The sequence below is a fragment of the Poromitra crassiceps genome (assembly GCF_964638095.1).
Source record: "Poromitra crassiceps genome assembly, contig: HAP1_SCAFFOLD_201, whole genome shotgun sequence".
Taxonomy (NCBI): Eukaryota; Metazoa; Chordata; class Actinopteri; order Beryciformes; family Melamphaidae; genus Poromitra; species Poromitra crassiceps.
Window position 1 is genome coordinate 285300 of NW_028152184.1, and position 12935 is coordinate 298234.

The following is a 12935-nucleotide window of genomic DNA, read 5'->3' on the forward strand; positions in this document are numbered from 1 at the left end:
ACCAGGGGGTCTGTCTCTCCAGAAGACATCAGGGGGTCTGTCTCTCCAGTAGACAGCAGGGGGTCTGTCTCTCCAGAAGACACCAGGGGGTCTGTCTCTCCAGTAGACACCAGGGGACCTGTCTCTCCAGGAGACACCATAGGACCTGCCTGTCCAAGTGTTCCTTTGGGTCTCTGAAGTTCATTTGATCTGACATCTCCAGGAGTCCGTGGGAGAGAGAGCTCTTCAGGTGTGCCTCCCTCTACCTGCACAGACAACCAACAGGAGAAGCAGAACAACTATTTACTTCACTATAAGTAGAAAAGAGATTTATTCCAACATGGCATTTCCACTGTTTGGAAAGAGTGCCCTCAAGTCGTCAACCATACAAAGTGATTGATAATGTATTCAACTCCTGAAGTTTGAAGACGGTCGACACAACGGTCATCGGCCTTATCCAAGACAGCAATGAGTCTGCATACACACGGGAGGTTGAACAGCTGGCCCTTTGGTGCGGTGAGAAAAACCTTGAGCATCCAGTCTGTCCTCTGCAACTCCATCTCTCTCTGGTATGGGTCTGCCACCAAACAGAACAGGCGCGATGTCGATTTTTCACCTCATGTCATGTTTTTGTTGACATGATTTTTGTCCTCTGTTGTTGTTCTGTGCCCAGCCTCTCTCACACAACCCCACAGTCTGTTCCCCATTCTCAATCACAGTAATGAGACTGATGTGAGTCCAGCCATGTAGAATCAGGAGGGGGCGTGGCATGGCGTGGTGTGGCTGGACTGGATAAAGAGGCAGACATCAGAGGGCCCAGGATCGCACTGTTGTTACAACGCCGTGTACACTGCCTTTAGTGCATGGTTTAAGGACCAGGGCTTCGTTTTCGTTCGTTCCTGAAGAAGTATTCTTTGTGTTGGACTCCTGACCTGGAGAATTTCAGCTGCTTGGCGTTGCCAAGATTTTCTCTGTTCCTGAAGTAAAACGTTGGTTTTTGTTTGAGACTTTCAAGCTGCCTGTGGCAACCAGCCCTGCCTACAGTCACTAAATAAAGACTGTAAACCTTTCTCTGCCTCCTGCATTTGGATCCGCACTCACTGGTCCTGATAGAACAGTGCGAACTAATGGATCCAGCAGAGGCCGACCATCTGCGCCAGGCTGTAGGCAATCAAGGATAATTACATTACATTACATTACATTACGTCATTTAGCAGACGCTTTTGTCCAAAGTGACTTACAATATCACAAATTGTCCACAGTACAGAAAACAACTATGCAACACAATCAATGACAGCTAAGATATTGTGATAGACTAGCACCATGTAGGAAGTAGTTTGAAAAGGAATAAGTAATATGTAGCATTAGTATATATATATATATTTTTTTTTTATTAAAAGATGTTAGTTCAAGAAGGGCCCAGGTGTAGCCTGAAAAAGTTAGTTTTTAGTCTCCACCGAAAGATTGCAGTGATTTGGCCGTTCTGACCGAAGGGGGGAGCTCATTCCACCATTGTGTGGCCAGGGCCGAGAAGAGTCGTGATCGGGAGGGGCGACTTTTGAGCCCACGTAGCGGTGGAGGAGCGAGGCGATGTGGACGGGTGGAGGAGCGGAGGGAGCGATGCGCAGTTTGGAACTTGACCATAGATTGCAGATACGAAGGGGCTGACATGTGGACTGCCCTGTAGGCCAGTACCAGTGTCTTGAATTTGATGTGAGCCGAGATGGGAAGCCAGTGAAGGTCACGGAAGAGGGGAGTGACATGAGAGAATTTTGGTTGGTTGAACACCAAACGGGCTGCAGCATTCTGAATGAGCTGAAGCGGTCGGATGGCTGCAGGAGGTAGCCCAGCCAGAAGAACATTGCAGTAGTCCAGGCGAGAGATGACAAGTGCCTGGACCAGGAGTTGTGTTGCTTCCCTGCACCCAATCTACTATGAATCACCTCATTCAATGGAAAGGAATTTGGGTGGGTGCAAACGGACGGATTTTGCGGATGTTGTACAGGGAGAAGCTACAGGAGTGGGCAGTTGCTGCGATGTACGCTGAGTTGGACAGCTGATTGTCAAGGATCACTCCAAGGTTCGTAGCTGTTTGAGAGGGAAACACAGTAGTGTTGTCAATGGAGATGGAAAGGTCGGTGAGGGGACAGTCTTTCCCGGGGAGGAAGAGTAGCTCTGTCAGAGATTACTGGGCCATCACGACTCGGTCCTTCAAGATCTCTCCGCCGAGGTTCGTGGACTTACCCAAGCCATGGCTGGGCTCCAGACATCTCCACTGCCAGCATCTTCCGGCTCCACACCATCTGCTCTACATGCCATGCCCCGACCATCTAACATCAAGGCACCCCAAACGGTATGACGGGGATCTCGTCAAGCGCGGGGGCTTCCTCCTCCAGTGCTCCCTGGTGTTTGAACTTCAGGCTGATGCTTTCGCCACCGACCGGTCCCAGGTGGCGTTTGTGATCAGCTGCCTGAAGGGCAGGGCTCTGGAGTGGGCCAAACCATTATGGGAAGAGCAGGGCCGGCACGCCAATTCTTATGCGGCCTTCACCAGGGAGATGAGCCGGGTATTTGATCACCCCGTCAGAGGTAAGGAAGCTGCCCGCAGGCTGTTACATCTACGCCAAGGTTCCCGCAGCGTGGCAGAGTATGCCGTGGAATTTCGCACTCTGGCCGGTGAGAGCGCCTGGGGTGCTGAACCTCTCATTGAGTTGTTTCAAAATGGGCTGTCAGAGGTTCTCAAAGACGAGCTTGCCTCTCAGGACGAGCCAGAGGGCATGGAAGAGTTAATTACCCTTGCCATTCAAATCGAAGTGCTCTCCTGAGGAGTGGCTCCGCCGACGTCTCACGGGGGGCTGCTTTTACTGCGGTAAACAGGGCCACCGAAGCTCTGCATGCCCCAAGCGACCGCAGGGAAACAACACCGCCCACTAGCAGGAGTTGGCCTGTTAGTGGGCACTAGTTCGACCATGCCAAGCCCCGCCGCTGACCACGTGGACGGGCTCCCGCCACCAACCTGTTTCAAGGTACGGAAATTCCTGTAACTGTGTTAATTGATTCCGGTGCTGAAGGTGACCTAATAAGTGTGACTTTAACTAAATTGCATAATTTTCCACTTCATCAACTCCAATCTCCTATCCCCATCCGAGGACCTTTTAAGGAGTCCAACTTATCCGACATCACTCATCAGACCGTTGGTTCTGTTCATGAACGGTAATCACCAGTCGCAAGGAACATTTGTGGTTACTACTATGTCTTCGGACTTTGATATAATTCTAGGTAGACCATGGCTAGCTCTGCAAAACCCTCATATTGCCTGGACCACTCTGACCATCAAAGGGTGGAGTGATTACTGCTATCAACATTGTCTCATGTCTGCTCTAACTCCTCCTCCTTCCACAGAACAAGGAGGACAGCCGTAGGTGCCCCCCAATCTGTCCAAAGTCCCCGCTGAGTATCACGATCTGGCTCCGGTATTCAGTAAGTTCAAAGATAAAGGTTTGCCTCTCCACCATCCCTATGACTGTGCTATTGATTTGGTTCCAAACTAAGTTCCCCAAAAGTCAGTTGTATTCCCTGGCTAAAGCAGAACGCGCTGCCATGGAAGCCTTGAAGAGGCACTTGCCCTGGGCCATATTCGCAGATCCTCATCTCCCCTGGAGCAGGTTTCTTTTTTGTTGAGAAAAAAGATACCACTGAGCTCCGACGATGTATCGATTACAGGGGGCTCAATGACATCACGATCAAAAATGCCTATCCCATACCCTTCATGGAAGCCACCTTCCCGTCCCTCCAGGGGTCCAAAGTTTACACCAAATTGGACCTCCGGAGTGCCTACAATCTGGTTCGAATTCAAGAAGGTGATGAGTGGAAAACTGCATTTAAGACTCACCTGGGACATTTCGAGTATTTAGTCATGCCTTTCGGACTAACGAATGGCCCCGCAGTTTTCCAAGCATTTATCAATGATGTTCTCCGGGACTTTCTGGATAGGTTTGTGGTAGTCTACTTGGACGACATCCTGATTTTCTCGCCTGATTTGACTTCCCACATAAATCATGTACGCCTAGTGCTCTGCTGTCTCCTGGACAATTATATGTTAAAGCGAAAAGTGTGAATCCCAAGTCAACAAGACCACGTTCCTAGGCTACGTCATTTTGGAGGGCCAATTTAGCATGTCCCTGGCCAAGATTGATGCTGTGGCAGAGTGTCCTGCTCCCACCACTCGCAAACAGCTTCAGCGATTCTTAGGATCCGCTAACTTCTACGGTCGATGCATCCGCGACTACAGCAAAGTTGCCGCCCCCCTCACGGATCTGACTTCCCCCAAAATGCCTTTCAACTGGTCGGACACAGCGGACATGGCATTCGGAGACTTAAAGGCCCAGTTTGTCTCTGCTCCCATCCGCACTACCCCCGATCCTGCCCTGCAGTTCGTAGTTGAGGTTGACGCATTGAACGCCGGCTTGGGCGCTGTGCTGTCCCAGCGATCTTTATCTTTATCTTTATTGTTTATTTCAACAGTACACAATAAACATATTGCACCAGAGATAGCTAAGAGCTAATTTGCATCTGTAGTCCCTGGGCGCACAGAGTCCTGTGCGCACATAGTACATATCAAATACAGAAATAAAAGAAAATCCTAATGTCTAAACAATCAATATACATGGTACAAAAAATGATAATACTTACTATTAGTAATATATAACACAGTAAAATATAACACAGGTAGATAGCAATCCCCTAAGATCACATATTGGTAAATGAGGAGATGATCAGAAATAAATACACAATGTCAGAACACAACAACATGAGACCACACTAATGCCTATAGGTGGCCACAGGACTGACCCTCTCTCAGCCACTTCTTGACAGGACTTAAAACCTTTGAAAGTACTGCAGCCTTTAATGACTGCTGGCAGGGTGTTCCACAGCCCGCCCGCTTTGACTGTGAATGCAGATTGACTGAATTTCGTGGATCTAAATGGCACGCAACAGTCTCCTATAGTGGAGGCTCTTGTAGTTCTCACACTGGTGTTACGGTTTGTCACAAATTTGTTGAATGGGGGGGGGGGGGGGGTCAAGGCCGTGGAAGATCCTATACAACAAACTGACATTTGCCATCAGCAGGAAATTCTCGAATGTTAGAAAGTTATATTTCTTGGTAATGTTACAGTAATGATAGCTGTTAGGTTTTTTATCCAGGACCTTCAACGCTTGCTTGAATAGAGTAAAGAGTGGCTGCGTCATTGTTTTATTGGCCTGGGACCACGTAGTGGCACAATAAGACAGATGTGATAGAATGAAAGAATGAAGATACAGTTTTTTTCAAGGACTGGCTTGGAGTACTATTTCAATCACAACAACGCCTACGACGGTCCAAATCGCTGCGGAGAACACTGGGTGAGTCGTCAGATAATAATTAATGTGAGGAGAGGGCTCCAGGTTAAAAAAAACGAAATTCTCCTTTAAACATATGTGAGAATCGAGTTCAAAATGAAGTAAAACCCCTTTGTGAGATCATGTGCAAAATAAATCAGCATTATTTGTCAGTGAAGTTACACAACTTAATAGCGAAAATATGCTAAATGCTAAAACACTTACTAAAATAATTTCTACTCAAAGATCACCTCTTTGGCCTTTGCAGAACTGTCATCAACGCGCTGCCTCTTCGGAGATGTCAGAGTGCTGTCGCTCTGTGATGAATGTGATGAGAGAGACAGGGTGTCTGTACACGAGGGCCCTGCTGGAGACTCTGAGAAGGAAGCCAGTATGCATAGTCCATTAAAATAAACAAGTACAAGATTTTGCATTGATTTGGCTCTGTTAACTGTTATTGTCTAGTCATTGTGATATAGTACAGTATGGTTTTGTTTGTATCTCCCATTCTTTGACTGAATATTTTCATGCTGGCTTGTAATTGAATATCAGTGCACAAAAATCACTGAAAAATATTGCATTTTACAATTTCGGCTCCGAAATTGTAAAATGCTCGATGCTCGATCCTCTGCATGTTTTTAGTGGGGGGTTACGTACGGAGGAACCCCCTGGGGGGTACGGGGAGAACATGCAAACTCCACACAGAAAGGCCCTTTCGACGAGATAGCCCATCTGGGCAGTAGGCACTGAAGATATGGGGGGGGGGGGGGGGCACAACAAGGCGAGTCCAATATATACTAGGGAGGATTGACGTCATGCCTGACATCATGAACTGAGGACAACTGATGTCATGCCTGACGTCACGCTAGGGCTTGACTGACATCACGGGCTGATCAGGTAATACAGATATGACGACCTCTCTCTCAGCTTGAAATTTGGTATGGAAACCTCACTTCTAGCTTTGAACCAACATTGCTATTTTACAATTTTCTGTGAAACTGTGTTGCCTATACACGCTATAATCTGTGGTGCACATGTTTTATGCTTCCATGCAGAGGATAGTGTAAAACTTTCCCAGCCTTAGAAATCAGATGCCCTTTTAATCACTTATTTTCTTCAGTGTGCTAGTTTTCACTCTCCACAGATTTCTGCAAATAAAACAGTGATCGGATTTTTTAGCAGTTTAAACATGTGTGTGTAGTGCACATCAAATAAAGAGGATTAAGGCCCACTGGCTAAACTATATTAAATTAACTGGTCATTGTTTCCTAACTTTGTCGCATCATTACTTTAAAAACTCAATGTAACCTGTGTGTGTGTGTGTGTGTGTGTGTGTGTGTGTGTGTGTGTGTGTGTGTGTGTGTGTGTGTGTGTGTGTGTGTGTTACGTATGATGCGAGGAGAAAAGCATACATTTTAGGGTTAATATTCCCAAAAAGCGATGGTTAGCACGTTGTACACAACACGCACAATTCTAGTTATAGTTATGGCTGCTGATGTTTACTGGTCAATTTGTGCCCCTGACTTTATCTGTACAATCTCTTACTTACCATGGGCATCAGCAATAATCCAAAGCATCTTTGGGTTTTGCTCTAGGACATCACTGAAGACATCTTCATCAACCTCAACCTCTGTGTCATCCATCAGATACACTCTACTGCCCTCGGGGATGCTGAACTTCTTTTTGGCTGAGAATACACAAATAAAATAATACAAATAAATGCACAGAAATACTGTCATCTGATGTGCCCATCCATACCTATCCGTGTTTTATTATGTAATGTTAACATAATTCAGGGTCCCCACACCTTCAACATCAAATTCAAGGACTTTTCAAGGACTTTCAAAGCACAATTCCCCAAATTCAAGGACCCATCACAACATTTGAGACATGGACCAAGGTTAATTACTGTTACAACACTGAGAATATTTAGAATCAAAACTAGTAGACGCTCTCAGACAATTAAAGACAGAGGCTTGAATGTGTGAACACTTCTCAACTGTGCTGTGTTCGTTCCAATTGCAAATGACATAAACCCACAGACTGCAATGCTTGTTAGAAAAATATTTTGTTTTCACTTGCCGAAAGCTGAAGGCGGAGAGTTAGTTAAATTTGAGTGAGGCAGCCCCCTCGTAATGCTCTATGTAGGAAAAAGCCTAAATTGAAGCACTTTCAATGACCCATGTCTATTATCAAAAACGTTTAATGCCTTGATTTTTTTTACTAACTTTCAAGGATTTCAATGCCCCGTGGGAACCCTGATAAGTATTACTAACCTTCAATCAGCATGCAAACTATTGTTATTTAAGCCACTTTGTAATCAAAATGATATTTTAGGGACAATTGAAAGCCCCTTAAATTTCAGGGAAACATACTAATGTAGTTAAAATACCCCAACTACTACAAATTGGAGTTGCACACTGGTAAATGCTGTCTAGCAAGTTTCAACCCATTTCAACATGAGTAGTGTTTATAAGGTGTAGGCTGAGGCAGAGTGAGTTCAGGTTAAAACTTGAAATTCAAACCTAAAATGTCAACTGGATGATCTTGAGTTGATCTGTTTCATCTATCTAAACATTACCTTCCTTGAGAAGTGATGAATATGAGGCTCCATCTACTTTAAGGTAAGACTTCCTCCCTTGGTATTGAACTCTGAACAGCATTGCTGCGGTCATTGTTGCCTATAAAATCAGATAAAAACACAAATTTATCAAATGCAGAATAACTGTATTAGTTAACATTTCCAGTGTGACTGAATGTGATAATTTCAAAGCGAAGAAAGGGCATCTGTGAGGAACGCAAATTTACATGTTGCTGGTACTTTGGGATCACGATGGGCATTTCAAGCAAGCATATTATGATATTCACTGGGAACTATCCGAGCCCAGCCTGATTGACTGAATTGTCAACTTGTTACACCTGGGAACTATCCGAGTCCAGCCTTGATTGACTGAATTGTCAACTTGTTACACTCCATTTCCTCCAGAAGCAGCCAAATAAACTCAATGGGCTTTTGGTTCTGAGGACTGCAGCGAGCACCTATTGACCACGTGGGTAAAAGCTGCTTACAACTAATCCTGCATTCGTTTATGGTAGGAGCTGTCCAGTGGCAAGTGGCAAACGCATCATCTCCGACCTACGTGCGTTCGAGCTTCAGGCTTCAAGTCGCAAAACCATGGATGCTAATAGCCGTTAGCTGTCTAAGCTAACACTATCAGCCATGGCCATATTGACTTTGGCAAGCCAGGCTAATTAATGTTAGCAAGGTAGTTAGCCAAGGCTCCCTATACCGACCCATCCATAATCAATGTAACATTAGCATACGTTTTACTTTGTTGGGACTCGGAGGCTCAAATTAACGTTAGCTTAGCAAGCAAATTAGCTATATGCTAACGTTAGTATTGCTATTATAGAGTACTTACTTTATTGTTACTTTACTTTATTGTTTATTTGGACAGGACAATGCACATTAAAAGACAGTTATACACGTACAGAATCCTCCATACGGGACAACGGTAAAAGTGCCGGGGTTAGCCGAAGCTAATTTTCACCCGCAGTCCTCGGGACATAAGCAACTAAAAACTACAAGATAAATACAGAAAACGGGAATATAAAAGCAATATAATAAAAATGCACAAGGGATAAAAATACATACACAAGGGATAACAATACATACACGGAACAAAAGCAATACACACAAACAGATAAGATAATAAAATGATAAAAAGATTAAATGTCCAAGAAAAGGCTATTAGTTATGTTGTGTCGTTTTCACTGCGGCCGGGAGACTGTTCCATATCTTTCCGCCTACAATAGACAGGACGTTCTTACCGAAAGCGGTGCGTCTGTGGCCCAGCTCGCAGTCTCCTCTTAGGCACGCCCTGGTGGTCATGCCCTCCACGGACCTCCGTTTAAAAAACTCTCCCAGAGGGGGTGGGGCAAGACCATGAAGACACTTAAAAACAAAACAGGCCTGTCTGAAGGTTTTAAAATTGTCAAAATCAAGGAAATCATGCATCTTTATGATGTTACAGATATGGGCGAAGATTGGCTTTTTATCAAAGATCTTTAGGGCTTTTTTAAATAGAGATTCAATCGGCTTAAGAGCTGTTTTACATGCCAGCGACCAGCTCGTCATTCAATGTGGGAAAAAATCATGGAGTGCAGGAACATCAGGGCAGCATCGTCCGTCAGGAAATTTCTGATATGTCTGAAGTTCGCCAGATTGTATTTGACTGAGTTGGTCACTTTCTTAATGTGTTTCCGAAAGGTGAGGGTTGAGTCCAAGATGACTCCGAGATATTTGAACTTGCTTACTAGAGCGAGTTTCTCACCGTCATCATACAGACCATTTTTTTTGTATTCAAGAGGAGACAGAGAGTAGGCCTATGCAGGCTGTTAGTCAACCAAGCAAAGTTGGTTACGGCTAATTCCTGGTCGGTGTCATGTTAGCTGACATTTTCCCCCTGGATTATTCTCCTCATTTAACATTAACGTAGCGTTCGTTGCCGATGGCACGTTTATCCACACTAGGTACCCCCGCTAGGTAAAGGCCCCCGGTGCTAAAACTATCTGCTAACTATCATTGTTTTCTAAAACATGATACTAACCAACCAAAATTTAACAAACCAAAGTTATTCCATCTTACTTGTTTTATTTCTCCAGAGCAGCAGTCGTCATCTCACACGAAGCTTGGTGGAAAGAAAGAAATAATTATGAGTTAAGAGTTACGCTAATGTAATCATGTAGCCTGGTAAAATGAGGACCGTATAGACTCAACCATCAAATACACACTGTATTAGATATTCAGCCCGTTCTCACTCCGACGGCATCCTATATGCTGTCGCTGTCACGCACAATGTAGTCAGATGTTAACGAGCACGGTACCCTTGTGCACAAATAATTAGCGCCCACAGGCACAGCGTTAAACAAAGGTCAAGTTACGCCTGGTCTTCCAAGGTGAAAAGACCCTCTCCCTCACCCTGGTTATGGGGTTAGGTCTCCAGGGAAAGGTTCCGGTTGTCTCCAACCCCCTAAAGGGGTAATGGGGTACGGAGACCCCGCCAGAAGACCCAAGGGCAGGGGTTCCCAACCTGTTTTGGCTTGTGACCCCACTTTGACGTCACAAGAATCTAGGGACCCCAGACATTCAGATTTTGGTACAAGATCGGTAACCATCATCAGTGACATCATCAGTCACATAATCAATCAATCTACCCAAAGCCTAAACCTAACCTGTGCCTCTGAAGGCATAACTTTGCCTCATCCCAACAGGGGCACAGTGTTTGTTTAACGGTGCACCTGTGGGCGTACATTATGTGTGCACAAGGATGCACGTTAACATCTGACAAACAAGGTGTGTGAGAGCGGTGATATAGGATGCTGTCGGTATGATAATGTGTTGGAATATTTTATTAAATATATTATTTAATGGGATTTTTGCCCTCCTATTTAGTATAACAGAGAGATATTCAAAGGAATTTGAGGGTGTATTCACACATGTCTCGTTTTGAGCAGTTCCGATACAGGGAGCGTTTTCCCACTTGATGCAGTTCGTTTGGACTGTTATTCGTTAAAAACAACATTTTCATTCTTCACTTCCTGTTTTGGCGACTCGTGAAACTAGCATTTGCATGGATACACTTTTGGGGGATTTTTGCATGATTGCAATCCAGCAGTTTGGACTCGACCAATTTACCTCTGGTTTCCAATATAGTAAATTAAGTTGTGGTAATCAGAGCCAGCTTTCTTCTGTGATACAATGATAATCAGACTTATTGTCATGTCTTCCTCAAAATATCCATAGGCTATTATACAATTATTTATTAATATTTTATTCCTGACAGGACAGGTGTTCATATGCGTAATCCTGCGTAATCCTAATATGCGTTGGGCCTTCCCAACGCACACACACATTAATGTAATAATTCACAGACATTGTATAAGGTTATAAGAATAAAATCTGATCAAATCTCTGGGATACCCTCAGCACCCCCCCATCACCACTTGAGGCTACTATCGGAGGTCTCCTGGCCAATCCAGGAGGTTTGGACCGTTTGATTTGTGGCTGTGTGAACACAAACGAACCAACACACAAATGCAACAATTGTATCAATTAAGCCCCTGAATCGGAACAAAGCAAACAAGCTACAGGTGTGAATACGCCCTCATTTACCAACTGATAATTGTTTGCACAAGAACACGTCTTTGAATATAACGGCTACTCCATCCTCTCCTTCCTGCTCTAACTACATCCAGATAGTTAAAGTTGGAGGCGCTGACTCAATAAGAGCTGCTGCCCTGTTGTTTCAGTTCAAAACAAAACATCAAGTTGATTATCTGTAATCAAATCATTCATCAAAAGGATTTGCCTGTCAGGGATCTTACATTCAGCAAAGCCTGAAAAAAATCGGCTTTGATAATTGTGCAAACCGATTTGGATACCCCCTGTTACCTCTATAACTAAATATTACAGGAACTTTCAAAATCACGTCACAGGGCTCAGGTCACATGACAGGTCCCAGATAACAATGACCCGTTGGCACAATGATGACCCACCGTTTGAACTTCCGTTGGCAGGACGTTGGCAGCCAAACTCGTGCGCACGTCTTTTTGGCCGGTGGCATCATGTTCGCCCAACGTTGGAAACAGGGGGTCTGCTCACTATGCCGACAACCCGCAATGCTGATAGCCTAGTTAGGGGTTAGGGGTTAGGGTTAGGGGTTAGGGGTTAGGGTTAGGGGTTAGGGCGCACTAAACGCATTGCACTAAAGGCATCAGATTAGTGGGCCATCTGCATTGCGGGTTATCGGCATTGCGGGTTGTCAGCATATAGACGCGGCACCGGAAACAGTCCTATTTACTACAGTGTACTGTAATCGGTCCTCTACATGTACACACAATTTCATCATTTTTATGTTAATATTACTTTCTGAAACTTCCTTTAAACGTATATGGCAGTGCTATGTACAGATTTAACTATTTATGCCAGATAATTAAAAAAAAGTTGTCCAGAACCCAGAATCGAACTTGTAAGCTTCAAAGTGGAAGCGCTGTGACTTGGTGAGTGAGCCATTTGTTTGCTGTTGTTAATAATATTTATGGCATATGTGTTTTTATATTAAATGGGCGTCAAGTATGAGTGTGATGATGTTTAGTAGGGAACGTCAATAGTAAAGTTATGATATAATAACGTAACAATAAAATGCTAAGTTTTATTTTTTCATGTGGCAAAATATTTGTTTTCTCAAGGTTTTTGCAGGATTGGCACAACGTTGGCTCATAACCAATTGCCACATTGTAGCAAAATTTGGTCTGAATTCCTTATCTTATGAAGAAAGGCAAACAAAGAAAATAAATCCATAGCTTTATTTAGGCTATTTAGGATACTGTATAATAATAATAATAATAATAATAATAATAATAACTAGAAAAGTGCACTCGGTGGAGTGCAGATCTCCGCCAGGACTGCGTTTTCCCCCAAGCTGACCTATAGACCATGTGTGTGACGAGACATCGCCTGAATGCAATGTGTTAGTGAGTGTTGTCATACTGAGATGCTATTGTAAATCATATAT

At 44.3% G+C, this 12935-nt stretch overlaps 1 protein-coding gene across 1 annotated transcript; it reads right to left on the reverse strand.

The window, feature by feature from the left end:
* Positions 1-28: 28 nt before the first annotated feature.
* LOC310770730 (uncharacterized protein) lies at positions 29-10014 on the reverse strand (the record flags this gene model as incomplete). Its single annotated transcript, XM_083663450.1, has 6 exons — positions 10007-10014; positions 7940-8039; positions 6908-7045; positions 5610-5734; positions 111-245; positions 29-64 (listed from the first exon to the last, which is right to left on the reverse strand). Exons 2-6 carry the CDS (start codon positions 8031-8033, stop codon positions 29-31), a joined length of 528 nt encoding a protein of 175 aa, XP_083519576.1. The 5' UTR covers positions 8034-8039; positions 10007-10014.
* Between the last annotated feature and the right edge of the window lie 2921 nt (positions 10015-12935).